The sequence below is a fragment of the Aspergillus fumigatus genome, chromosome 1 (assembly GCF_000002655.1).
Source record: "Aspergillus fumigatus Af293 chromosome 1, whole genome shotgun sequence".
NCBI lineage: Eukaryota > Fungi > Ascomycota > Eurotiomycetes > Eurotiales > Aspergillaceae > Aspergillus > Aspergillus fumigatus.
Window position 1 is genome coordinate 3,443,370 of NC_007194.1, and position 25,464 is coordinate 3,468,833.

The window sequence follows — 25,464 nt, forward strand, 5'->3', positions numbered from 1 at the left end:
CATGCAAGGACAAGGTTACGAGGCAGGTAGCAGAGCAAAGTAGAAAGACATGTCATGAAGCTCCTTGATCCATGCCATTCGTTAACTCCCACCTCAACATCATTACCAGAGTATCTGTAGAGCCTTGAGATCTAATACAGCATGGCCACATCACATTACAGTCCTGAGCCTATGTACTTCCTTAGTCCTTCCAAAGCTTGTGCCTGGCGCAACTATTCAACATCTAGGCTACCCCTCTACTCTGTTCAGGATGTGGATTTTCGTGCTTTCACACGGACCATTTCTGATTGATCTTTTAAATTAATAGCTAATGCGTCCCTACGGTTCCTTTAAAAACACTTGGTACGTAGTAGCAGGCTCTTGTAAACACACCTCCTATCTAGCAAGTTCTTGTAAAACCACCTGCTACCCAACATAGTCTTGTAAATCCGCCTGGTGTCCATTCTTTAAAATACTGATAAACTGCCCACATCCACGATTCACTTATGCAGGTGTCAAGCCCATCCTCAATGTAATGACCTCCTCAGCAATCATTCTCAGCCTGGACACGTCGAGAGAAAGTACTGTGTCAGGATTCTGGCCAGCTATTGCTGCTGGTCCGAAGAGCTGGCCTCTAGTAAACTCAATAAGTTCACTTGCGGGGGGAGGAACCGGACGAGGAAGTATTGGCTAAACCCTTTAATATTAGCTTTCGGCCGTAGACCTGGGATTGAAGGATACTAACCATTTCTGTGACACTGAGGCCTCCAGCTCCATTGCGTCTCCAGACTTCTATAATTCCCTTGATACGATTACCCGAGACCTTTGTCCAGCTTAATAAGATGACCAGCTCTACGAACGCACATCCATGCATCCATAGGTCCTTATCGTTTCGCAGGTGCGGAAAAGACTCCGATGAACCCGCTTCATTAACAATTGAGGGGAATGGAAGGCTATCAGCTCTGAAAAAGGAGTCTGGTTCTTTGTGAGAACCTTGGTACATTCCAGCAAAACCAGTAAAACCTAAGATGTATTAGTAGAAGTAATAATCCCGCAGAAGTGAACAGTACATACTTGTGCCAGGACCAGAGCCCAAGAGCTCATTCTCTTGTAGACTTATCAGGCCACGAGCGTACCAAGGTGTAATGGAGCTGATAGCCCACCGCTGATGGGCATCATGAATTTCAGTCGGCATGATACACGGGTATGCGCGTTAAAGTTGAGCCTGTTAGAAAATGTTATTAAAGGTCAAAGGGAACTATTTGTGTATTGGCAGAAGGCAAGCCATACCTTATGGAACGTCTTTCAATGCATTCTTCGTCTACTAGTGACTGACAGACCAATGAACCATCTTCCGAGTTATGTTTTCGTAGATAAGTTCGGTAAACTCTTTGATTTTTGGAATCTTGTCAACAATTTCACTGAAAATCTGTTGAAAAGAATGGGGTGAGGCTTCCACAGAAGCACTTTTGAGACTGTGTGTGCGAGAGTTGGTTGGGTGACGGGACTCGTCGGGGGAGCCATTTTCCAGGTAGGCAAATGTGTTGTGATTCAGAAAGAAAATGTATGTGATAGTACTATGTAGCGTAGTAGACTAGTAACTAATAGCAAGAAGATGAGGAAGCAGGTGGTTCAGAAACAAATAAAGTCGGTGTTCGACGGTTGTGGTCTTGTGGCCTGTGGCCGTAGGGTGTCCCAGAAGTGAAAAGCTAAGCTCAGCTCTACGTAGTAGAAGCCCGTCCAGGCTCAGAGAAATCACTGCACTGTCCTCTGTACCTATCAAGGTAGGTACTACTCAGTGGTCACTGTGGCAGAAGGAAATGCAAACAAAGCTTATGACTCAAGTGTGATTGCACTAACTAGTTAACCATCAACAAATACCACCAACTATCAAGATTCCATCGTCATCGTCTCAGTAACTATTATCGTACGGTTCCTACCATGACCAACCACCTTGTACCAACGGCCGATCGCTAGCATGCACATCCATTCTTTTTCCTGGTTCAACTAGCTCCTCGCAGAGATCTCCTTTCCAGCCCATGATCAGATCCTTATAATTCTCTTCTACATACGTTATGTGGATCCTGATGCATGGTCCACTGGGCATAAGCGGCGCAATGCCTTCATCGTCAGTCATTACCGCAGCAAAGTATAGTACAGTGTCTATACTGATCCAAGATCGGGACAGTGAAATTACAACCTCTCGAAGGGTTACCGTCCGAACAATACCTGTGACTATCACCAGCGAAGTACTTGCCTCAGCGATGCAGATACCAGACAGTGGAAGAATATGCTCAGGCTTATAAAACGCCAGTTTATCTGAAGACTATACGAAGTGGTGGAGCAGGTTCACGAACATGCAAATCAGGGATACCAGAATCGTCATTCTCAACTCAGTAAAAGTGGTCACAAAGGGGATCAGGGCTCGAGAATGGCAGCTTGTCCCTCCGAATATTCCAAGACCTGTCACAAGGTAAGCAATCAATCAGTTACGCCAGTAACCCAGAGATGTTGACTATGCAAGTGTTCCGGAAAGCAAGGTCCTTTAGACAGACAACCTCCATAGCTACTAATACGGCCTCGCTCAGCATCTCAGCGAGGTCAATGCTGTGCTATGACTATTTCAGGCCCTGCTGTGAAGCGATAGGGAGTTCTAGGCATGCACTTCCCACAGCCCACCGAAACCACCCATCTCAGCGCAGCCTCTCGCGTACGCTTATCATACCATGTATCTACTAGCGGATGTATTGTTATCCGTCCCGTTGCCCAGAGATCATCAACAGTGGATTAGACTATCTTAGCTAAAGAACGCAATCAACTTACTATTCAAGCAATACTGGTTTGCTGCACAGCCCCCTGATACGCCAGATGACCATCTTGCAGTACTTCTTTCGTTATTGCCAGCTCGACTGTGTGAATAGGACCATCGAGCCGGTAAGCATTCCTTGATCGAGTGTATTCCGTGCCTTGCTAATATCGCCTGGCATCCAAGTATTATACCCTGTTAAGCTTCCATGACGAGTACCTGGCCGCAGGTGTTCAAAATCATGAAGACACCGTAACTAGCGTCTGGAAATCTCGTGCTCAAGCATTATTTCAATTAAAAAGTAATAATTTTATTCACTAGACAGAGGACAAAGTCCAAGGCACATATGAACAGCTACTAGTGGGTATTTTGGCCGAAGCCAGCTAAGCGGGTGATGTGGCCGGGACACTTGAATGACTGCGATCTGAGGAGGGTGCCTGCACAGCTGCGGCTAACTCACAATAAGGAGCAGGAAGTAACGCCCACTGAACGCATCTCCGCCCTTCGAGGATGACTCTACGCTGACCCAGAAGGCCAAATAAGCTGGTGGATTGTAAGAAAGAAATTGATGAAATAAGAGTATAGAATGAATGAGCTTGCCTTGGAGGGAAGATGGCATAGAGTGAAGATAGCGGGCAATACAAATGCAGAATTTACAGTAATCTCGATCTGGATCAAGACCCATCAATAACTACAGGTATTTATGGCTACCGTAGTAAGAGACCCATGCTTCCTAGAGGAGTATCTACTTCTGCTTCTCCATTTGGAGGATAGAATGCAAAACATATGCTCTAGTTGAATATCTGGGTGGGAGCAAGATTAGTAGCATTGAACAAAAAGTCACCGAGATCACAGACAGCGAAGCCAGCAGAACCCATCGGGAAATACTCTGTCTATTCTTCTGCATATCATCAAGTTCATCAACTGTGGTCTTCCTAGTTTCGAACAGGGACAAAGCACATGGCTGAGATCCGAGGCTAGATAAGATCGATAAGATGGCGAGTCAATGATCAGTAATCGTCTATTCTTCAAACACTCATCATGTCTGAGACTTTGCGTTGGAATAAGGCGCAGGCATTGATATTCCAAGTTGTAACAATGGAGGGCAGGGCCTCTAAGTTTGGGGCAATTCTCTTTGAAATGTACAGAGCGCAGGGCATACATGATTAACGGCCAAGTCGCACTGAACTGTTTTCCGGCCGAGGCCCGAATGGTCAGCTACAGCGGGAAGATAAATCAGTGGCTGCTCTCCATGATCTTCGAAACCAAACAAACCTGCACGTCGTAATCAGACCCGGCATTCTAAATTCCCACGTGGTAAGTTTCATCGACCCTCCATGCTGGGAAGACGAATAACATTTGATACCGCTACAGGCTGCGACAGAAACATGGCAGAGCCTTGCCATTCAGCGGAGTTCGAAAAGGCAATCAATGTCACGCCGATCGACTCACACACATACTCGGCTTATCTAGACCCCCAGTGGTGCATTTTGAGCGGCAAGTTCAACCTCCGGAGGCATATTGCTATTTTCTTCTAAAATGCTTGACAGTGCCTCATGGAGGTTATACTACAAGTGTGCTCTACCGACTAGCCACGGTGTACTTTCGAGAGACCAAGCGTAATCGGTTTCGAAGCACACCAGAACCCATCGGAATGCAGTTGTCGTTCCTCCGACGAACAGTCGTGGGGCCTGCAGTCTTGAGCGTACAGGATATCAAGATAGGGGCACGGATAAGTACGATCCATGTCACACTCTCTCAGCGACCGGACAGGCCTCGCACAGCGGATGGCAAGGATGACCTCGAGGTGAAAGTCGTTGGATATATCACCGTCAGCCCCCCCGACATGGAGGAGGGCCCGATCCGCAAAGGCACCTGGGGGCTCTCCCCACCTCCGGTATCCGGCTCCCTGGCAAATGGCTCGGTCAATCTAGAAGCGTTGGCAGCGACCGGAAAGGATGGCGCGTGGATGCGGTTGCCTCGTCCACCTCCAGGCTTGACCGCACCGCAAAACCTAGAGATCTACGCACCACGCCCCCAAGGACCGATGACACTCGAGAGTCGGCAGAAGCAAGTTGTCGACCAATGGACAAGGTTCAAGCCCGGTGGAAACACAGTAGCGCGCTGGTCGAACGAAGCGGTTATGTTCTTGGCCGATATGTTTCCTGCGGCGCTTGATAGGATGGGCGCAATGGAAACAAGCCGGCTACTTGCCATGGAGGGGGTTCAGGAAGGCGAGCTCCAAGGAAACGCTCACGACAAAGGGGCGTTTTGGTATCCCACTGTGACATTGAACATTGATTTGAGAACCAGGATTCCTCCCGAAGGTGTGGAATGGCTACAATCGCGCGTGGTTACCAGAATGCTTCGTGGTAGCCGCGCGGACTTGGATATAGTTATTCTCGATCCACAAGGCGAGCTGATAGCTCTTAGCACGCAAGTGGCGCTTGTGGTGAATGCCTCTCGGAACACAAAAGGAAGGGCTAATTCTGAGAAGTTATAGACTGTCTGAGTACTTGAGCACTAGAATAGATAGAGGAATAGATTATGAACTCCGACATATTCAAGCACGAGTTGTTCAGAAGCTAGGTATAGATAAGACCACGAAGTATTCAAGTTAAGTGACTGCATGGCATTGAGACAGAAGTTATTCATGACTCAGTTGATTAGACAAACTGGGATCTGCTTGGGGTTAAAGTGTATCATGGCGACTATTTGTCCTTGTTTAACCATCATCTGTAGAAGGAACATGTCAACCAGACAAAATTGTTGAAGGTCGGATCTAGAGGAGTCTTGTCCAGACCTTGCAGATGTAGCGTGGTAATAGGCGGATCGTGGATCATTCTCTGCACGGATCATTCGGGGCGGTGCGTCAAGCAATCAAAAACTGGTCCGTGCGCAAACGCGAAAATCCGCGTCTTGCAGCCTAGAACAGCGGGAACATTCGCGTCAAAAGGGAACAAGCATTGCGTCAGGCATTGCTGCGCAAGAACTTGCCTTTCTTTGTGTTCTTTGTCTCTTGCATCTCGGCATACTTAATATTGGGGAAACCAGGCCTTTGATAGAGTGAATGAAGACAGGCTGTTATCGCAAGACCGGTGCTATAACGCCACTTTGATCCTGTTTGAGCTCTACAAAGCAAAGATAGTTAAAGGAGCAAGACATTGATTTCAAACAGGGAGGAAGGACATGTCTGGTGCAGCTACTCCCGTCAACACCCACAAAAACCTACGAAGCTACCCCTGAGCGGCAGAACTCTACCACAGTGTTCTTTATCCATAACGACCAGCAATTATGGTCGATCAAGAGTCGAATCCTGCCATGGATGAGCTGGAGCAGGGTAGTCCTATGTCCGGGGTTGAAAATGGTAAGCGGGAGCAGGTGGAGGACGTTGAGGAGATGGATGTCAAATCGAAGGCTCTGATGCACCTTCTGAATACAAGCGAGGTATGTTTTCCCCTATCTTATGTTATCCTTTACTTCATAATGAAACACTGACTGTTCCACCATTATCGTAGGTCTTCGTGGCGATTATGGCAGATAAGATGAAGAAGCAGCAGGAAGAGGCCAGGCTTGAAGCGGCGAAGCAGCAGCAGCAGCGACAGCAAAAGCTGACAGAAGATCAAAAGAAGCCAACTGCTACACGCTCAGTTGCGAGGCGAGAGACGCGCGCGAGGGCGAAGCAGCCGTCTGCAGATGAGACAACACCTGCTGTGAGCGAGCAAGCAGATGAAAAGACAGCCACGAGCTCGAGAAGAGGCAGAGGCAAGAAGGGTGCTTCCGCCATGAACGGTAACAGCATTGCAAGCTATTTCAAGAAAGTGGATATGGAGGACCCTGAAGACAAACCGACGGTGCAGGAAGCCCTGGAACATGCCGCGGACGAGTATGAGGCCAATCCCAGTGCTCTTGGTGGGCAGGACCTTGTCGCCACCCAGCAACCGGAGCTTGTTACTGGAGGAAGAATGCGCAAGTACCAATTGGAAGGACTGGAGTGGCTCAAGTCGCTTTGGATGAATGGCTTGTGTGGAATTCTGGCCGACGAGATGGGTCTTGGGAAAACAGTCCAGGCAATCTCATTGATTGCTTTTTTCAAGGAGAAGAACGTTTCCGGGCCTTTTTTGATTGCGGCTCCGTTGAGCACAGTTAGCAACTGGGTAGATGAGTTCGCGAAATGGACTCCGAGCATCAAGACGGTCTTGTACCATGGCTCCAAAGACGAACGTGCCACGATCCGCAGGAACTTGATGAAGCTAAAGGACCAGAGGAGTGCAGATTTTCCGGTTGTTTGCACATCCTATGAGATCTGTATGAACGATCGAAAGTTTCTCGCGCAATACCAATGGCGTTATATCATTGTTGTAAGTTCTGCTCTACCATCCACATGAAAGGGGTGTGCATCTCTAACCCGAGGTCAGGACGAAGGTCATCGCCTGAAGAATATGAACTGCAAGCTCATTAAGGAGCTTCTCTCGTACAACTCTGCAAACCGACTGCTGATCACGGGTACACCACTACAGAACAACATTACCGAGCTGTGGTCACTGTTGCACTTTCTGCTGCCAGAGATTTTCAATGACCTCAACAGTTTCCAAAGCTGGTTTGACTTTTCCTCAATGCTCGATAGCAGTGGGCAAACGGACGTCATAGAGCGTCGGAAACGCACACTCGTCTCCACCATGCATTCAATCCTGAAGCCTTTCCTTCTGCGGCGGGTTAAGTCTGACGTGGAGACTGCCTTACCAAAGAAACGCGAATACATTCTCTATGCCCCTCTCACAGCGGAGCAGAAGGATTTGTATCGTGAGATTCTTAATGGCACGGGCCGTCAATATCTCGAGGATAAAGCCGCGGAACGCCTCTTGGCCAAGAATGAGAGATTGTCTCGTTCGGCAAGCCTAAAACGCAGTGCCGAGAGTAGTAACGCGTCGACCCCCAATAAGAGCCTCAAATCCAGCAGGGATTCAACTCCAGCCAGTGTGGCTAGTTCAACCCGCAGGCGTAGGGCCCCTCAAAACTACAAAGAATTGAGTGACCGAGAATTTAATGCGCAATTACGCCGCCTTGAGCAAGGCTTGGAAGACGATTTGGACATACAACAGAGCCCTACCGATACTGAGCAAGAGGAAATCGAAAGAGCAAATACTATCAAGCTTGCAAGTACGTATATGGCTGGCTCGAACTTAGAGGCCACTGACTCGTGCTAACGAACCTACACAGAGAAAGAAATTGCTCAGAAGAAGTTGCAGAATCCGGTCATGCAAGCCCGTCTCGCTTGTAACTCCCCGCATAATTTCTACTGGCCATGGAGCGACGACCCGGCTGCCATCGACGAGACTCTTGTCACTGCATCGGGCAAGATGCTCCTTCTCGACCGCCTCGTGCCTTGTCTCCTGAAGAAGGGGCACAAGATCCTCATATTCTCCCAGTTCAAAACACAGCTCGACATTCTTCAAGATTGGGCCACCCAGCTTCGCGGCTGGAACTGTTGCCGCATTGACGGCGCCATCAGCCAGACAGACCGTCAAGCCCAAATCAAAGCCTTCAACTCAGACCCGGGCTACAAGATTTTCCTGCTGAGCACGCGAGCAGGAGGCCAGGGTATTAACCTTGTCGCCGCCGACACGGTAATCCTCTACGACTCAGACTGGAACCCCCAGCAAGACCTCCAAGCACAAGACCGCGCGCACCGCATTGGCCAAACAAAACCCGTCATCGTCTATAGACTTGCAACCAAAGGAACCGTCGAACAGACTCTCCTCGAGAAAGCGGACTCGAAGCGCCGTCTCGAACGACTCGTCATCCAAAAGGGCAAGTTCAGAAGTCTCCTGGACTCGAGCTCGGTGAATCACAGTGACGTAGAAGAGCTCAAGAAGGCTCTCGGTGAAGACGAATTCGAGCGCTTCGAGACGGGCGCTGACCCCACCGCGCTCCTGTCGCAAAAGGATCTGGAAATCTTGACCGATCGCAGCGAGGAGGCGTATGCGCGTGCCGAAAAGGGTCTGGAACACACTGGGCGTGCGTTCAAGGCTGTCGAGACGAAGAAAGAGGGAAACTCCCTCATGGCTCAAATTACTGGGAAGTAGAGTATTCTGGATGATTGCTTGTGGTTTGTGATGAATCTTTTCTGTGTCAATCACGCCGAAGTTCGGCTTCCGCTTCTAAATCAGGCGTTATGACAGATGGATACGGTAGGCGTTGGGGTTGGTGAAAAAAGGATATCATTTGATGTACAACAGCTGGAAATTAGGCCCTAATACTTGCTGAATAGGACTTGGCCCACTCCTACATCACGACGGGAGTGCAAAATAATCATCCATTTAGCGCCTATGCTCCTCGCCAAGAGAATGGCTGTACATGAATTGGTCACAAATACGAAAGAACCCGCCGGCAAGCATGCAAAGAGAGGAAGCCAAGTAGTCTTTAGTAGGAGGGGGGAAATGGCCAAAAGATATTACCGCCGTGCCCTTTCCTCCTCAATCTGACTCCTTAGATCAGCAAGGACTTCTTTCCGCTGCGCGAGATGACTCTTTAACCCCTCAACTTGCTCCCCAACGGTCCTGATGTCCTCCCGTAACCGCTCCAGATCCTGCCCCGCCTTCGCTCTTCCCGTGCCTTCTCGCAACTCCCGGAGCTCACGCTCTTTGTATTCCAAAAGCTGAAGCGCCTCCTTTTTGATGAGGGTCCAGTTAGGCCGGCCGTCATTCCGGGGCCGATCCCTGCGGCTTTCGGAGGCCTTATTGGCGGCTTCAAGCTTTGCCTGCAGCTCTGAGAGCTCGCGCCGCAGACGCACCTTCTCCCATTCTTCGTCCTGGATTGTGTCGCTGAAGTCCGTACCCTTGGGCGTGTAGGAGCCCTTGCCACCCACGCCCAAGCGGCTCAGATATGTGTCGCCGAACTTGGCTTTGCGCCCTGTTGGGGTCTCTGTGTCTCCGTCTGCACCCCACCTTTGTGCGGGGCGGGCATTGTCGATTTGGTAGTCGATCTTGTTGTTCTCGAAGGAGGCGCGGAGAGAGGCGGGGATAGTGCGGGGGATGCGGAAGCCCTCGTGCCGGTAGTTGAGGATGTGCAGGAAGGCAAGGGTGGCGTCTTTGTTGATTGCGGGGGAGGCAGAGGGGTTGACTAGGTTCCAGGCGGAGCGGATATCGGTGTCCGGGACGTCAAGAGAGTCGTACAAGGCTTGTAGTGATTCAACTGTAGCCAGAGTTAGCCTTGAAGGGACGTGAGAGGGGGGGGGGGTGAGTGCGACTAGGCTAGGGGGGGAATGAGCTGTGCGTACATGTAATCTCGCCACGGTGGTTACGATTGGCAGAATAGATCTCTTCGTATTTTGACTTGTCAGAGGGTTTCATGTACCAGTCGAAGCCGTCCTTCAAGCCTGGTGTGTCGTCTTCATCTTCTATGCGCTCAAACTGCTCTGGACGATCGCTCAGCGCACGGCCAGCTTGGACAAGGTGGGCTTTCGTCTCGGGGATGAGCCAGTCGGGCAATACTCGAGGGACTGCTTGTAATTCCTGACCAGCCAGTCCAGTTAGTAAATGATCACGATTCGCACTGCGCAAGACCGTTCGCAGCAAAGCGCAACGGAGCTCGATATCACTAACTTACCCCATTGACAAGGTCAAAGACTAATCGCATAGCAACACAAAACTCCTCGAAGTCTAGCTCTCCATCACTGTCAACATCCGCCAAATCCCATACTTTCTCAAGCTGATCATCGCTAAGCCGGCTGTTCCTAAGCACCGAAGCCGCTTGGGAGCTATTTAGACGCGGATGGCCATTTGCCAATGAAGAGAAGATCTCCCAGTACCGCTCAATCTCCCACTGTTCAATCTTCTTGTTTGACATGGCGGAGATACGGAGTCGCCGGAACTGGAAATATTGCAATTGGATATCTTCGAAATCCGGATCTTAGGAATCCTGTTCGGGGTATTGGAGGTGTGATGTTGATAAGACCCCGTTACCCATTTCGGGCATCCCGCAGTGGCCCCGATGGGGCACCTGGAACAACTTGGTTCCGTCAGGGGAAAGGTACACTTAACTACATGGGCACGTGATGTCCATTCCCCTATTCACGAATGGTCCCATAATGAAGGTCTTGTACGTTAGAAGATCACCAACCACATATGGCGATGGTTTGATAGATATTTAACTAGATCCAGCTGAAATAGTATGGTCTAGCACAGATGGAAGTAGTACGTAGCTCCACAAGTCTATCTATCTCTGAGCAGCTGCCCTTCTTACTGGTCCAATGGCTGGAACCAAAATCATCTCGTCCTCTTCCTCCTCCTCCTCCTCCTCCTCTTCTGCATCTTCCCAGTCATCGTCACTTTTCTCGCTGTTATTGTCTTCAAGGATTTCGAAAGTGTTGGTGACGGTGGTCAGTGGTGTCGTGGGCGAGTATGCCGCTGCACCATCCGAAGATGTTTCCCAGCAGCTACTTCCAGGGCTGTCGAAGACAGGGTCTGTTCGTGAGGTTCTTGCTCCGCTGAACGGTGCGAGGTCATCTTCATCACTCTGGATATAATCGACACTCATGGGTGACATAACTCTACTGGGTGTTGTTAGCCTTGAAGGAAGGTGGACATCTGTGAGATTGATGCATGGTATGGCCTCAGAAAGCTCCGAATGCCGGTCAGTGTCTACACCCGAGTCCAACACTCCCACAGTCTCGATTGTGTCAGTCTCGATTGTGTCGGGGTCGAATGTGGCCTGTTGTAACTCTTGCTGGAATTTCCTCCAACAGGAACTCAAAGATGTATCGTCGAGCTCGAGTAAGCCTCGCTTCCAATCCTCGTTAATAGCTTTACGTGGCGACTGCTTGAAAATATTCAAAGCGGAATCACTTGAATTTGAAGCGAAAGTTGATGTTGTGCCAGCACCTCCGTCAAATTCTCCAGGACTTGATGATGATTTATAAAAGACATCGAGAGGTGGTACGGATCGTATCAATCTTCGAGGATGAGCAGACTTCTTCCATGCTTGGAAAAACTTAGCTCGTGGTTGGCCGAGTTTTAAACGGACGATCAGTCGTCGATCACGTTCTCCACGATGATAAAGTTTGCGAGGAGGCAGATCTCTTTTCTGGTACTGTACCAGAGCTCCTTCATTATGTTCAGTTGTTTGAATGATGCGATGGGGAGGAGTAGCCGGATTAGGCCTACTAGAATCAGCGAAATCGTGTCTATGGTCGTTTACAGTGATCGAACCAACCCCGAACGGAGTCACTGGCCCTGTGACAATCGAATCTCTCTGGCTCTCCCCTCTCTCGGCATCAGATCCATCTTCAGCCCTCGGCCAAGTCACGATACTGCCACTCCATTCTCCAGCATAATGTCTGTCGATCCCACGCCTTTGCAAAAATCGTCTGGCGTTCACAAGTTCTCCGACATCGCACAGCAGATAGTCTGTTTCCATGCTGCCTCTAAGCCTTTGAGCGGTTTTGCGGGAAATTCTGCGAAAGATCAGCTTGTGTGGTGTCCTGTTGCGACTCCCCGAGCTATTATCGATTCTGAGTAGGGCTCTGAGTTGCTTTGCCCTCATCGCATGCAGCGCTGAGTATTCCATCGCAACTTGATGGTCACGGCGTCTGATGAGTTCCTGTAACTCCTCGCGTTCCTTTTCTCCCAACCCAAGCTTGCTATAGACTGTGGACCATCCGTAGTGTTGGCTGAGGTTGATGGCGATCTCTGCTTGCAAGCTCAGAGAAAGGTCAGACCATTCTGGATGGTGAATGAACCTGATGGACTTGGGAAGAGTCAGCACGGAAATAGGGCGTATACTCTGCCAAGACGCATACCTCTGCGTGCCGGCCATCTACGTCTGTCAACGGCTCATCAGGATCGCTATCTGACATGTCCATATCAGAAGAAGACGACGTCTCTGCAGCTTCCATGATTGTCATGTTTCTGACGTAGATAGGATTGAGTTCCCCATTGCTCGCTATGATATTTTCAAGCTCATCGATTGAGATATCGTCAACTTTCTCCCATGTCTCTTTACCTTCCGTGTTGCTCCCGTGAAAGTCAATGGAGCTGGTGTCACGTTGCAGCCCTTTAGCTACGCCATTTTGCTCAGTTTTTTGCCGATCCTGTTCACCAGTCCTCGATTGAGCGAGATTGGCCGGCTCAAGCGTAGGGAATACAGCGGGAGGTAGGTGCGGATTGTAATCGACAAAACGAGGGTTTCTCGGGTTTCTGGGTTCGCGCAAAGTCTTCTTTGGTGATGGTGTAATGATTAGCTCGGAGTTGAAGCGCTCAGGTGGCCGGATACTCTCGCGGAGTCGCATGGTGAGCCCAATTCTGGACACACGAATAGATGGCGTGTGTCACTGAACGCGCGCTGACAACTTATCAGGGTCACGAAATGAGACTATGAGCAAGGAAATCAAACCAGTATGCCTCCTAGAAGAAGCAGCGCCCCTGTCTCTGTGTAGAGGCTGAGGAAGCCCGCCCTTCCAGGCTCGAAGCGTCAGACAAGGTGTTGTACAGCGGATATGAGGAAGAAATGGGAAAGGAACGATAACAGAAATGATCAGTATTTCTTGGATCAAATGACAACAATGATCTCTTTGTAAAAGATCGAATTGTAGCTACTTGAGCAAAATAGAATCTTTCAGGATAGTAGCAGAATGTTAACGCAGCACATCACAGAAGCGAGTGATGTTTGGGTATCTCCGAATTGGGAAACACAGAAAAAGTCACAAGAAAGAGGAAGAAGAAAACTAAGTCATGCCGAGACGTCAACTAAACATTCACCTGAGAAGCGCAGTTCCCATGTCGCAAGGCAGATCATTCACGCTAATCAATCTGAACGGTCTTGGAATGGGGCAAGAGGCTTTCTACTATCAATTGCACCGTCATCCATAATATTCATATTCATGTCCATCTCCAGTCCCAGCATATCACCACCTGAACCTGTAGGCTCATCAAATCGATCAGCAATGTTTCTTTTCCTAGACACAGTCGCTTGAGGGATTCCTGAAGTCGAGTCCGACGTAGACGCTTGAATGGCCTTATACACATCCCGTTTGGCGTCAAGGATAGACTGGAAGGACGCGAGGAGTTCTCTCAGTGGTTCTTCAACGCAGATACAGAATCTTCGAAGCTGGACGAGATGTGACGCGACTGCCATGTTCAAGTTGAGCATAACCATCAGATATGCGATGACTACCGTGGCTGAGCGCTCGTTGCCAGACTCACAGAAGACAAAGATCTTTTTTGGCGCGTTGGAGTGAACAGCAGGCCCACACGACACGAGATGGTCGTTGATGCGGCGTATAGCATAAGGAAATGCCGAGATAAGTTCCTGGTTGTCCATGACATCGACCGCGTCTGCTTCGATTCCCAGCTCCGCACCAACTTTTTCACCAGAGACTAGGCGCGCCTGTGCTGAGCGTTTGTTGCGTATCGCCAGCAGCAAGGTGAACCCCTCTTGGGCGAGCCAGGCTTTGTCTTTCAAACAGGAGACAGGGCCCAAGTAGAGGAATGGCAGGATTGCTTGTGCCTGTCTCCGCATCATGTAGTCCCAGTCTGGCGCCATGACTCGATGCACAAAATTCCCCGGGTTTACCATCTGGAAGAATCCCGGGCAAACGAACTCCCCTTCCTGGAAATCATGTGAAGTATGGCTAATGACTTCCTGAAGGGAGTTATCATCATCAAAGAATGAAGGTGCAGATATTGGCAGACGAGTCTTTGCACTTCCAGATGTGTATTCATGAGTCCGAACATAATGCGAACCCTCCTTCTCCGACATCGAAGCCTCAATGCAACGAGCCGGAGTCATTATTGCGGAACAGTCTTTTCGAGCCTGATTGAGAAAAATGACAATGGGATTGCAGATAACAAGAGTCTGCCTCCAAAGGGAATGTCGTGATAGCTTCCTCTCTTGTAAGTTATTTAGGAAACGAGAGATTTCATTAACGGGAGTAGATAATGTGAAAGTCACTCAGGGGCAGAGAACAGTGATCAAACACCTAGTGAATGTGTGTAGATATTAGGAGCAAGCAGCAATGTCACTACTTGACTTGATCTTTCCCAACATTTTCCTCTTGCCATTACCTACACTTGCCTCAAGTCATACCTGAGTTTCCAGGCATCACAGCACGGTCTCCCAGGGTTAGCATCAAAGGCACCCAAAACGCAGTCGTTGCCTGGGCCGAGTGCCTGATGACTCATCAGTGACATAACAGGGACTCGCTTATTAGCCAGTTAGTTAACTAGTTAGTTAACTTAGTCATGTCTGAGATTACTCTGTAACTAGGTGGACAACTCCTGACATGCACATGAAAGTCGAGCAAGGTAGTCGGACCTGAAGGTGGTCTTGATTGGTCTGCAGGGACTTTTGACCGTAAGATGGAGACCTAGGACGTCTGCTTCATCACAAAACGTTTGCTTAGGCACCGTCTGCGAACCCTATCATGTTGTTATCCATGGAGCAACCACATGACCCCATTGTCCTTCAATTACATCCGATCAGAGCAACCACAGTAATGACTGGGGAAGAGCATTTCCCATGAGACCCATACCCCGAATAGCCGGGATGTCAGGTCAACTAGACGCTTTCTCGCTTGCTCGATGTAAGAAGCCACTCGTGCCCATGGAACTGGGCTAATATAACCATCGGAAATTAAACGATGCTCAGGATATAGAATGCACCGTATGATCAGTATTCTCAGTGTTCAAAGGTTCATGACCTTCGTAGAAAGGGGCCCGAACGCTCTGTGATCGATGCTAAGACACCAGATCCAGAAACCCCACTCAAATATGGGTCAATTCATAGCTAAGTAGATGGGAGTTTATGGTTCTCCAGTTTTTCACCGAATCCGAAGGAGACACCTTGGCTGTCAATGAGGGATGGAAGCCTAAGGCGACCCCTATTTTAGACTCACATGACATACCATACAATCCTGCGGATTGTATTAGATTGGGCAACGAGAACAAAGTCGTAGCGAGTCAAGTCGAGTCATACTCGAAAATGGGGGGCTGGTAATCCGAAAGATACCGCATTGAGTCAGACAATATACGACAAGAGTCATACTTTGTATAGTACGTGTGTCTCCTACCCTATCACACGGCCCTAAGGATGAGCAAGGAAAGTTAGGAATAAGCTGACAAATCGGTACTACAATATTATTTAACTTATGACTAGGATGGGAGATAGTTTAGGCTTCCATATGCTGAGGTGGCATGGCAGTTGATAGCTCCAGAGCCGAGAGGATAGGTTGGCAAAGAGGAAATCGGCCAACAAGTCGGACGAACATAGACAGGCAAATTCGTCGACAATCGTAGCAGCATTTTCCCTTTCCATTAGATCCCAGAGCTATGAAACGAGAATAGGCGATGGCACTCAGATGGATAGTACATTATAATAGAAGTAAGGTGGTGAGAGAGCTCAGAATTGTGAACGAGAGTGGCAAGAGAGACGGAGATTTAAGATAACACCTCTGGGTATAATTCAGGAATTCAGCAAACAAAGAGGTAAACAGTCATTAAAACACCGCCTTAGTTGTATGATCGACCTCGAGCAAAACGCCAGATGTGTGTTGTGATGATGCGTTCTGAGATGGACTGACCGACATTAACCTCCCATTGATTTCGAGTAAGCGCAGACCAGAGACCCCGTACATGAAAACAAAAAACGCCCGCAAAATGCAACAATTGAAACAAATGTCAAAAGTCATGAAAGCGAAGGCGGATGTTGCAAAGCTGAGTCTAGTACCAAGATTTGCGCATCACCCCTGCGACAGGGCAGTTTGCGGGATAGTTGGCTGCGGAATCGCCTGCTGCAATCCAGCGACAATTCTCTCTAGTTCTTCGAGTCGGCGATCCTTCTCCTGAACCTCGCGACGAAGTCTCTTCAGTTCATTGCGCAAATCGACCTCGTTTCCTTCTTCGCCTGGGAGAGCGACTGAGATGTCATCATCAAGGGAGTCGCGCTTCCGCTTAACGGATGGAGGAACTGAAAGAGCATGGGTGCCATCCAGGTCGGGTGTTGAAACCATGGGCAGTTCTGTAGAAGGGCCATTTTCGGTGTGCATGTGTCGGCGGCGAAGATGTTCCTTCAAGTTCTCTTGGCGAGTGAAACCATTCCCTGTACTGCGGTTGCAGTCGGTGTATGGACACATCAGTGGCTTTTTGGAATTGATGTTCTTTTTGTGAACCTCGCGTTGATGTCTCAGAAGCCCACCAGAGTATGTGAACCCTTGAATCTTGTCACACCCTGGTTCCAGACACTTGTAGGGGCGGTCATGTTTATCCATGTGTTTGCTACAGGTAGAGACGCGTTAGCTCTTATCAGACGCGTGAGGATGTGATCTTAACATGAACTTACTTCCATTCACAAGGGCGCCGAAATGTTGGAGGCGACTGCTGGCATTCGGGATGATCACAATAGATTTGGCCGGCTGCGTTCTTGGGTGGATCCCGCGCTCTTCTGACAGACAGTCGAGGACGAGCGCCTTCCATGAAGCCAGGGGGGATTTGCTCATTCATCTTTGGAACGGGCGACAACGAGTCCGGAGCAGGGACAAGGACAGCTGTAGGTACTCCGGGACCTTCACTTCGTGGGCTTGGATAGTCAGAACCGTCACCCATATCGCAAGTACAGCCCCGCCGCTCAGTCGAGATCGGGGGCCTAGTTTAGAGGAGATTCGAGTATGTAGCAACGCAAGAATCCAGAGCCGAACAATAATATGATCTAAGGATAAGAGGAAAGGTTTCTAAATCAGTCTGAGAGGCAGTAATGCTGATATAAATCCGTCAGTGACTTGATCTCGTGGGTGGCGCTGAGTAGATGTTGGTTCCTTACAAGAAAGACCGGGTTGCCGATTTTTTCAGGCGTTCAGGTAGCAAGGCATCCACTAGCGAATGACTAATCGAATTTGGCGAGCCGCCACATCAAAATCATGTGACGGTGTAGTACAGACTATGGTTGAGAAACAAGGAAGGCAAGGATACCTCAAGCCTTGATGAAGCAGATGCAATCAAATACCCCAGAGTACTATGATTCACACCCAGAGTATTCGAATACTGTGAGGACACTGCTGCACACGTGGTGTGATGTCTGTTGCGTTGTGATCGTTATAGCCCGAAGCGGAAAGTCGAGATCTAGTGGCACCGAGGATGAGATCTTGGGTCGTAATTATATCCAGTGAGTCATCTGCATCAGAATCAGGCAGCCGGATAAGTCACAATTTGATATAGTATGTTATTATTGGTAAATACAGACGGAGTATCCGCATAAATCCCTACCTGGTTCAACATAGAGAGGAAACTCAAAGTGATGCTTGTACTGCCAGGTCGACGGCAGCCGCCACAGACTGCCAGCCAATCATAGTGGCGCAGCAGGTCTGAGGATCCGTTACCCTCAGCCACCGTCGATTGCTCTTCACCGCCCAGGGCCTCTTATTCTCACCAGCTCAAGGGTCTCTCTTTGGCAGTTTACAAACTCATCAGACTCAAGAACATTTTCAGCTCATCGCTAATTCAGTTGAACTTTGTCCGTGCTTCTGCAGCCTTACTGGTAGCCCGACTCAGATCCATCTCTGCCAGACCACGTCAAAGTCAGCATGTACCTGAGGTACCCAATCCTCGGACCACCAGGGCACAAGTATGAAACCGGCGCTTGTAGCCCAATGCGGACTGTGACCTGGCTGTCCAAGAACGTCGGCAGCCTAGGAAACCAGGCATTTGTGACAGTAGTTGTCGCAGTTGCCCTGCCGATATACGGAGCTTTCTCATTCGCTAGAGGGATTCTCACCTTCATCCCATTGTCGCTTTGGTAGTATTCATACTGCCCTACTAATGAGCATCGCCTTTATTCTCGGGATGGATTTGCGTCGAATGACATCGAGTCAGGCACAGCTATACATTACATGAGGTTTACGAAACTCAATTTACGTCCAGTAAGGTTGATACTTGCGCCAAGGACAGGTTGCACTATGCGTTGCAAAGCAGCCCTATTCTCGGACTTCGGCGCCGGAGGTCGCCTTGCATCCCCAAACACAGACAGTACAAGATCACGGTTGACATAGCCTTCAAATAGGCACCTCAGTTCTTCCTTCCAGAAGTTGGATATGGGTTTAACCAGCACGCGGACATGTAGGATGGTAATTCGTGTAGATGAGCAAAAATAGCAAACTGTTTCTCTTGCAGTGGCGCAGCACAACGGTCCAACATTTCCGCTGGCGACCCCGAGAGTTCAGAATTCTACACAAATTTCGATCGCGATCACAAGGGTTTATTTCACGAAGATCGGAGCCGGTTTCTGGATTTCGTCCAGAGAGACCCTACTACTGTTGTGGTGTGGTCTAGTAGTCTACATGATGGTTGTGGCTGAGGCTGCAGAGTGATGTATACAGAGAGATCACTAAACCCGATTTAAGACATCCTGCTAAATCCTTTTGATGCGTGATCGACGAACCAAAGTGCCAGATTTTGTAGAATGCCAGGCTTGTATGATTTGTAGAAGCCTGACTCGAGAAGGACCAATTACTTACAGGGATGTTAAATCTATTAATATTTTATATCAAACGCTGGGCAACCAGGAACCTTAGATCGACAGTTGCAGGCATTCCTATGTTTGCCAAGGCCAAGCTACTCGTTTCTACACTCAGCATATCATTTAGAAAGGTACTGTTTTAACGAAAGACAATAGTTAGAGTTTTTTGCAAAGGTCGTAGCTCGGCGCTGCGCACATCGCTAGAGAGTTCCATGCAGTGGACCAGCGAGCTAGAGGAAGGCAATTCTGACCGCAATTAAGAGGACCTTGCCCAGCTGGCGCCACGAAGGACGCGGCCAAATCCCTGAATGGCCCTAGCAATGCCACGCAGCCGAGCCAAACAGGAGGAAACGCAAATATTGGCGAGCAGGAATAATCAGAAATGGGAGAATGTCACTGATAACATCTTGTCATAAGCGCAATCTTGTTCAATAACCATTTAGGGATATTGAACTGGTCAGTACCCTCAAAATTGCCGAGTGTTGAGCGCATGTGTAAGCCGGAATATGACAAGAAAGATTTCATGCATTGATGATCCAAAGCCATCCAGCTCAGCAATGATGCGCGTGGACATTACGAATGCTGCCAGTAAAGACGCTTCTTTCACGGATCATCAAGCGCCTCTTAATAATACCAAGAATGGCAACTAACCGCAGACATCTCTGACCCATGTGGGCTGGTAGAAAAATGACTGGGAGATCATTGAAAAGAGAGACCTCGCCATTGCCGCAACGTTCTTTCCATCAATGCAGCCCCATCGAGGCTTATGAGGGAGATCTGTCGAGTCCAACCAAACATTGACAACCCTCGTAGGCCATCCAGTCGTATTTGGAGGATCCGGAAATAGACGGTCGTCCACATCATGGAAGTACTGCATGCTTCTGAAGCCACCCTACATGGCGTTCTACACGGTATCACCGAGATCAATCGTAGTTACCTCCGACTTGGCTCGCAAAAGCGGTGGAGACGCTGCGAGTGTCATCATCATCGTGAACATGTCCAGGAACACCGCGAGTCACACGGATGCTGGCAGAGCTTCCTCCAAAGATGCTACCGTTGTCGGGAACGCCAGCCCTGTACGGCTCCCGTCCGCCCGATTCCACGTAACGTTTCAACCTGTCAGATTGACTGAGACTAGGCTGCTTGCTCATGTCGTTGATGCTCAAACCAGCAAGACTAACACCGCCCTGATCAACGCTCCTTCCATCGATGATACTTCCCGTAATGTCGGACTCAGTAGCTGCCACAGATTCGCCGGCAACGCTAGGTGCTCCTTTTCCTCTGGCCCCATTAGCTCGTCTGGCACCAGGAAGAGCAGGCCAGGCGTCCGCAAAGTTCTGGAACATCGGGGGATATCCTGAGGGGATACTGACGCCTCCAAGAGCAGAGGAGTGTACGGAGGAGACATCATCGGGAATATAGCCAATCACCGAGCCGGTGTCATGGAACTCATTTCGGTGACCGTTCCGACCGTTCATCATTCCACTGGTGACGTTGGATGCATGGTTGTAAGCCATCTGGAACCGTTGTGGACCTCTATATGACTGCTTTGGGCGACTGAATTGAATGAGAGACTCCTGAAGGTTGGACAGGGGCCCCTCCACAAGACAGTGCCTTTCCTTGAAATGTTGCAGTAGGCAGTTCCACAGTGGATGCTTGGACAGAACCTTTGGATTTCCAAGAATGACCAGACCATATTTCGCTCGGGTAAGCGCAACGTTCAGACGACGCGGATCACTCAAGAAACCGATGCCTTGGTGGTCGTTGGAACGCACACAGGAAAGGATAATGAAGTCTTTCTCTCGGCCTTGGAAAGCATCAACAGACGCAACTTCGATTTCTTTGTAGTGCTCCTTCTTGAATGTGCCATTAGCCTGCATAGAGCTGACGATGTAACTTCGTTGACCCTCGTAAGGCGTGATGATACCAATGTCGGCTGGTTGCACACCGGCCTTGAAGAAGCGGGTCACAATTTTTTCCACATTTGTAGCTTCGGTCCGGTTCAGATACGAAGTTCCTGACGCCGAAATCTCTTCGTTGCCAAGGTTGGACCAGAACATCATGGGACTGTCAACGACAGGCCAAGGGAAATCCACGTCACGGCGAAGTCGGTCAAAAGCAGAGACTCCATTTTGCAAAGATCCTTCATAGAACATATTCGATGGGAACTCTGACAAGCACGGGTGCATACGGTACTGCACATTCAATCGAATAGGGGAGCAGCCGAGGATAACGAGCCGCTCAAAGAGGGATTGGTTCAAGCCCGCTTTAGCCGCTTTTTTGTTCATAATAACAGGTCCAAGCTGCTGGTGATCACCAACCAGAACGACCTGCTTGCAACCAAGAACCAGTGGAATCATACACTCAGGCTCAGCCGACTGCGTCGATTCATCAATCAAGACGGTGCGGAACTTGAGCTTCGCAAGCCGCGGGTCGCCAGCGCCGACACAAGTACAGCAAATGACGTCGGCATTGTTCAAAATCTCACGCTCAGCAGAACGAGTGAGCTGCTTCAAACGCTTCTCGTCTTGACTCGACAATTCGCCCAGCTCGGCCTTGAGCTGGTTGAGCTTGATGAGTTCAATGTTGCTGTCGTTCAGCCGAACTTGCTCGTGCAGGGAAAGGAAGCCCACGGGTGACTCAACATCCTCACGCGACTTGGCAGTCACACGTACTGTCTTGAGACCAGTCCTGTGAATACGCTCGCACAGCTGATCGACCGCAACGTTAGATGGTGCGCAGACTAAGACTTGACCTCCGTTGATCTTTGCGAGATGGTAAATAATCGTGGCAGACGTAACAGTCTTTCCGGTTCCTGGGGGACCCTGAATCAAGCTCATGGGCCGCTGTAGCACACTTTTGACTGCATTGATCTGGCTTCCGTTGAGCTCGGGCAAGCCAGGAACACTGAATTTTTTCGGTAGCTGAGTCTTCATCGGTGCAGCGGCAACTTCATGTCCAAGGAGGCGATGGAAGATATAACCGGACACGCTCATTTCGTCAACAGCGAAAGTCTTCATGGCGAGCTGCATACGATCGAAAGAGGTTGATTTCCAGACATAGTCCGCTGTGAAGTTGTGGGTGCATTCAGTGGGTACAGACTTGTGATCACCCTTAGCGCGTAACTCGATTGTCACTTCATCAGATTGATTGTTGGGAATCTTTATGACGTATCCCACACCCTCCCATTTGGGCCGTAGCTCACCGGTGTACTTGAGGCGCATCTCATCTCCCACCGCCAATTTCACATCTCCAAGCTCGAGCTTGGGCAGAATGAAGCTGGCAAGATGCTTGTTGTTCAAGCCAAGATCCCAACGGACGATGAGACCATCCTGTGATTGAGATTCCTTCAGCTTACGATCGTAGTCTGCTTCAATCTTTACCAGGGGACCGAAGATGTTTTGGTACTGGAAAGCATCGTCATAACGTAAGAGAACAGGCGCAGGCTCGTCATCTACCGCCGTGGCTTTCTCCAGGTCCGCAAAAGTCGCCTGGGAATTCTCCTTCCACATTTCCTCCAGTTTTGCGATTAGCTGCGGACTAAGATGCCGGGCTCGGAGCTGCTCTTGGTCTGATGGTGCGGCAACAAGCCATGGCAGGAATGAGCGATCCTCAATCAGTGGCTGCCAGCGCGAAGTGTCCCAGTTCATATCCTTTGAAGACGGCATGGCAGCACAGGGCTGACGACAAAGCAAAACAACAACTGTATCGGATTTGGCTGGAATAAAACCCAGTAGAAAAACATTCTTAGTTCCGCAGTTGTAACACTCCAGGATAGTGTCGCCCAGGGACGAGGCGGGGTGAAGCTGGACCTCCTTGTGGCGAGCTCGGACAAGATGGTTGACGATATGTGAAGAAGATGTGTTCCCACGAGCACTGCAAAACCACTTGCTACAAGCCAGGCATTTTACCACACTGCTCGGATTATGAATACCGCAATAACTATAGAAAGGGAGGTAAAGTCAGTGAAAGATTCGGACCAGAGAGACACATGTTTTGTAGTTACTCACGCGCATGCATGCGGAGGGAGCTCCTTCTCCTCCTCAAGATTGCCCTCATTTTGCCTGCGGCCAGTCACAGCGGCACTGGTAACACTGTCGACGTCGTCATCACCGAAATTATCCGACCCATCATCTTCATCGTCGTGTCTCCTTGGGCGCGGTCCACCGGTCATGTTCAAAGTAGTCTCATCGAGTTCCGCTGGAGCCCTACCATCGCCAATAGCAGCCATAGTTGGCCTGAAGTCGAAATTGATGGGTTATCAAAGAGCAGAAAAATCTCGCTCGTGTTGCTGACTCTAGGAACGGTTCGGGGGGAGACACTGTAGCGCGGCAGCCGGACGCAAATCGAAGATGCCGGAAATACAGGGACCAAAGGAGCGTCAGGACAAGCCAGTCGTCCTAAGTGAACGAGCAAAGGGACAATTCTCAGTCCTTGTTGAAAAGATTCAGCACCACAATAGAGGGGCACAGGATTAGAAGAAGCTAAGGCTTGGTCTTAGTAAGTCAACCTAGATCAGCATACCGAATAGACAATACATACCGGTTGATCTCCAATATCCTAGCCCACAAACTTAGCCTTCCGTCACTATGAACCCGGCGAACGAAAGTCGCTAATCCTGAAATCCAGGACGGTGTAGTCGGCAGGGCTTTGTGAGAGCGAGTCAGTGGACTGCGACCGGCTTTTGGATGTTTTAAGTTATCGGACCTTTTGCCGCCAGAAGCCCACAGTCCGGTGGCCGATTCAGGCCAGTAGCGCAGCTTTTTTGGAGAAAAAAAAAGTTGTTCGGCGAACCAGATCTCGACAAGCAATCACAGGACTACTCCAGAACTCGCAGGGAAAAAAAAAAATGCTGGTAAGTATATGTCGCTCGCATATATACTGGCAGGATTTTTTCTACTCTTTGTAATATCACAGAAAGATTCTGACAGACACCTAGCGCCGTCAAGCCCGTGAGCGTCGAGACTATCTCTATCGGAGAGCCCTGCTTCTCCGCGATGCCTCTATCGCCGAAAAGAGAGCTCAACTCAAGGCTTCTTTAGCCACCGGAAAGACTCTTGACCCCTCAATAGCGAATGACAAGAAGCTCCGTGAAGACTTCAAATATGATGAATCATTAGAGACGCCCAACAAGGAGAGCAAAGATACCGACTATGCTGACCTTGACGATGAATATGCTCTCACCTCTGGTATCATTGACCCTCGTCCGATTGTCACCACCTCCCGGTCACCCTCCGTTCGCCTAGGCACATTTGCGAAAGAAATCCGATTGCTACTACCCACCTCAATTCGCCTTAATCGTGGTAATCTCGTGCTTCCCGATCTTGTGGCGAGCGCAAATGCAGCCGCGCTGACAGACATGGTTCTCTTACACGAACACCGTGGAACGCCCACCGCGATGACCATTTCTCACCTTCCTCATGGCCCGACAGCCAGTTTCTCCTTGCACAACGTTGTTCTCCGTGCAGATATTCCCAATGCGGCCCGTGGGACTGTTTCGGAGAGCTACCCTCACCTGATCTTTGAGGGTTTTAAAACGAAGCTTGGTCTTCGTGTGGTTCAGATTTTGAAGCACCTCTTCCCACCTCGTGAGGCTGGTAAGGTCGGCAATCGTGTTGTCACCTTCGTGAACAAGGAGGATAATATTGAGGTTCGGCACCATGTCTTCGTTAAGACTGGGTACCGAGATGTTGAGTTGGCTGAGGTTGGCCCGCGGATGACAATGAGACTTTTCGAAATCCGTGGCGGCTCGCTGGAGAAGGGCTCGAGTGGTGATGTCGAATGGGCTCTCACGCAGTACACAAGAACGAGCAAGAAGAAGGACTATCTATGAGCTTTTGGGAAATCGACTGAAGGCAGTGACTCTGCGTATAATTCTTACGGATGCAAAAAGTTTACTTGGCGCACAAGGTGTTTAGGAGGGATCAAAGTGCTTGATGTTTGGTAGCACTGCATCATTATTTATTAGATTGGTTATACCCATGACAAGAATGTCAAATTCGCTTCAACCCCTTCTGCCAAAACCTAAGAAATGGCGGATCCTCGACTGTGAAGCTGTTTGTTAGGAGATAGCAAGGCTAGCTGAACCGATCAACAGGACTGCTCCATAGCTCGACGGAAAGAGAACGAGGATTTCATCGCCTAGGTGAGACCAGCAGCGCAACCCTAAGGAAGCT

At 49.5% G+C, this 25,464-nt stretch overlaps 8 protein-coding genes across 8 annotated transcripts; 3 read left to right on the forward strand and 5 right to left on the reverse strand.

Moving 5' to 3' along the window:
* Positions 1 to 4,260: 4,260 nt before the first annotated feature.
* AFUA_1G13000 (thioesterase family protein) lies at positions 4,261 to 5,288 on the forward strand (the record flags this gene model as incomplete). The annotated part of the gene is made up of 2 exons (XM_747577.2): positions 4,261 to 4,282; positions 4,336 to 5,288. The coding sequence occupies exon 2, from the start codon at positions 4,440 to 4,442 to the stop codon at positions 5,286 to 5,288; it is 849 nt and encodes a 282-aa protein (XP_752670.1). The 5' UTR covers positions 4,261 to 4,282; positions 4,336 to 4,439.
* A 323-nt stretch (positions 5,289 to 5,611) lies between these two features.
* On the forward strand, positions 5,612 to 8,871 carry AFUA_1G13010 (putative SNF2 family helicase/ATPase PasG; the record flags this gene model as incomplete). The annotated part of the gene is made up of 4 exons (XM_747578.2): positions 5,612 to 6,232; positions 6,304 to 7,146; positions 7,204 to 7,945; positions 8,006 to 8,871. Exons 1-4 carry the CDS (start codon positions 6,080 to 6,082, stop codon positions 8,869 to 8,871), a joined length of 2,604 nt encoding a protein of 867 aa, XP_752671.1. The 5' UTR covers positions 5,612 to 6,079.
* A 368-nt stretch (positions 8,872 to 9,239) lies between these two features.
* end3 (cytoskeletal adaptor protein SagA) lies at positions 9,240 to 10,751 on the reverse strand (the record flags this gene model as incomplete). Its single annotated transcript, XM_747579.2, has 3 exons — positions 10,394 to 10,751; positions 10,065 to 10,299; positions 9,240 to 9,979 (listed from the first exon to the last, which is right to left on the reverse strand). The coding sequence occupies exons 1-3, from the start codon at positions 10,631 to 10,633 to the stop codon at positions 9,240 to 9,242; spliced, it is 1,215 nt and encodes a 404-aa protein (XP_752672.1). The 5' UTR covers positions 10,634 to 10,751.
* Positions 10,752 to 11,002: 251 nt separating this feature from the next.
* AFUA_1G13030 (uncharacterized protein) lies at positions 11,003 to 13,073 on the reverse strand (the record flags this gene model as incomplete). The annotated part of the gene is made up of 2 exons (XM_747580.1): positions 11,003 to 12,532; positions 12,585 to 13,073. 2 exons carry the CDS (start codon positions 13,071 to 13,073, stop codon positions 11,003 to 11,005), a joined length of 2,019 nt encoding a protein of 672 aa, XP_752673.1.
* A 515-nt stretch (positions 13,074 to 13,588) lies between these two features.
* Positions 13,589 to 14,572, reverse strand: dspA (dual specificity protein phosphatase family protein; the record flags this gene model as incomplete). Its single annotated transcript, XM_747581.1, has 1 exon — positions 13,589 to 14,572. The coding sequence occupies one exon, from the start codon at positions 14,570 to 14,572 to the stop codon at positions 13,589 to 13,591; it is 984 nt and encodes a 327-aa protein (XP_752674.1).
* Positions 14,573 to 16,520: 1,948 nt separating this feature from the next.
* AFUA_1G13050 (putative C2H2 transcription factor) lies at positions 16,521 to 17,382 on the reverse strand (the record flags this gene model as incomplete). Its single annotated transcript, XM_747582.1, has 2 exons — positions 16,521 to 17,055; positions 17,120 to 17,382. 2 exons carry the CDS (start codon positions 17,380 to 17,382, stop codon positions 16,521 to 16,523), a joined length of 798 nt encoding a protein of 265 aa, XP_752675.1.
* A 2,829-nt stretch (positions 17,383 to 20,211) lies between these two features.
* On the reverse strand, positions 20,212 to 23,519 carry AFUA_1G13060 (putative regulator of nonsense transcripts; the record flags this gene model as incomplete). The annotated part of the gene is made up of 2 exons (XM_747583.1): positions 20,212 to 23,230; positions 23,299 to 23,519. The coding sequence occupies 2 exons, from the start codon at positions 23,517 to 23,519 to the stop codon at positions 20,212 to 20,214; spliced, it is 3,240 nt and encodes a 1,079-aa protein (XP_752676.1).
* A 414-nt stretch (positions 23,520 to 23,933) lies between these two features.
* On the forward strand, positions 23,934 to 25,121 carry AFUA_1G13070 (snoRNA-binding rRNA-processing protein IMP4; the record flags this gene model as incomplete). The annotated part of the gene is made up of 2 exons (XM_747584.2): positions 23,934 to 24,143; positions 24,228 to 25,121. Exons 1-2 carry the CDS (start codon positions 24,138 to 24,140, stop codon positions 25,119 to 25,121), a joined length of 900 nt encoding a protein of 299 aa, XP_752677.1. The 5' UTR covers positions 23,934 to 24,137.
* Positions 25,122 to 25,464: the final 343 nt, after the last annotated feature.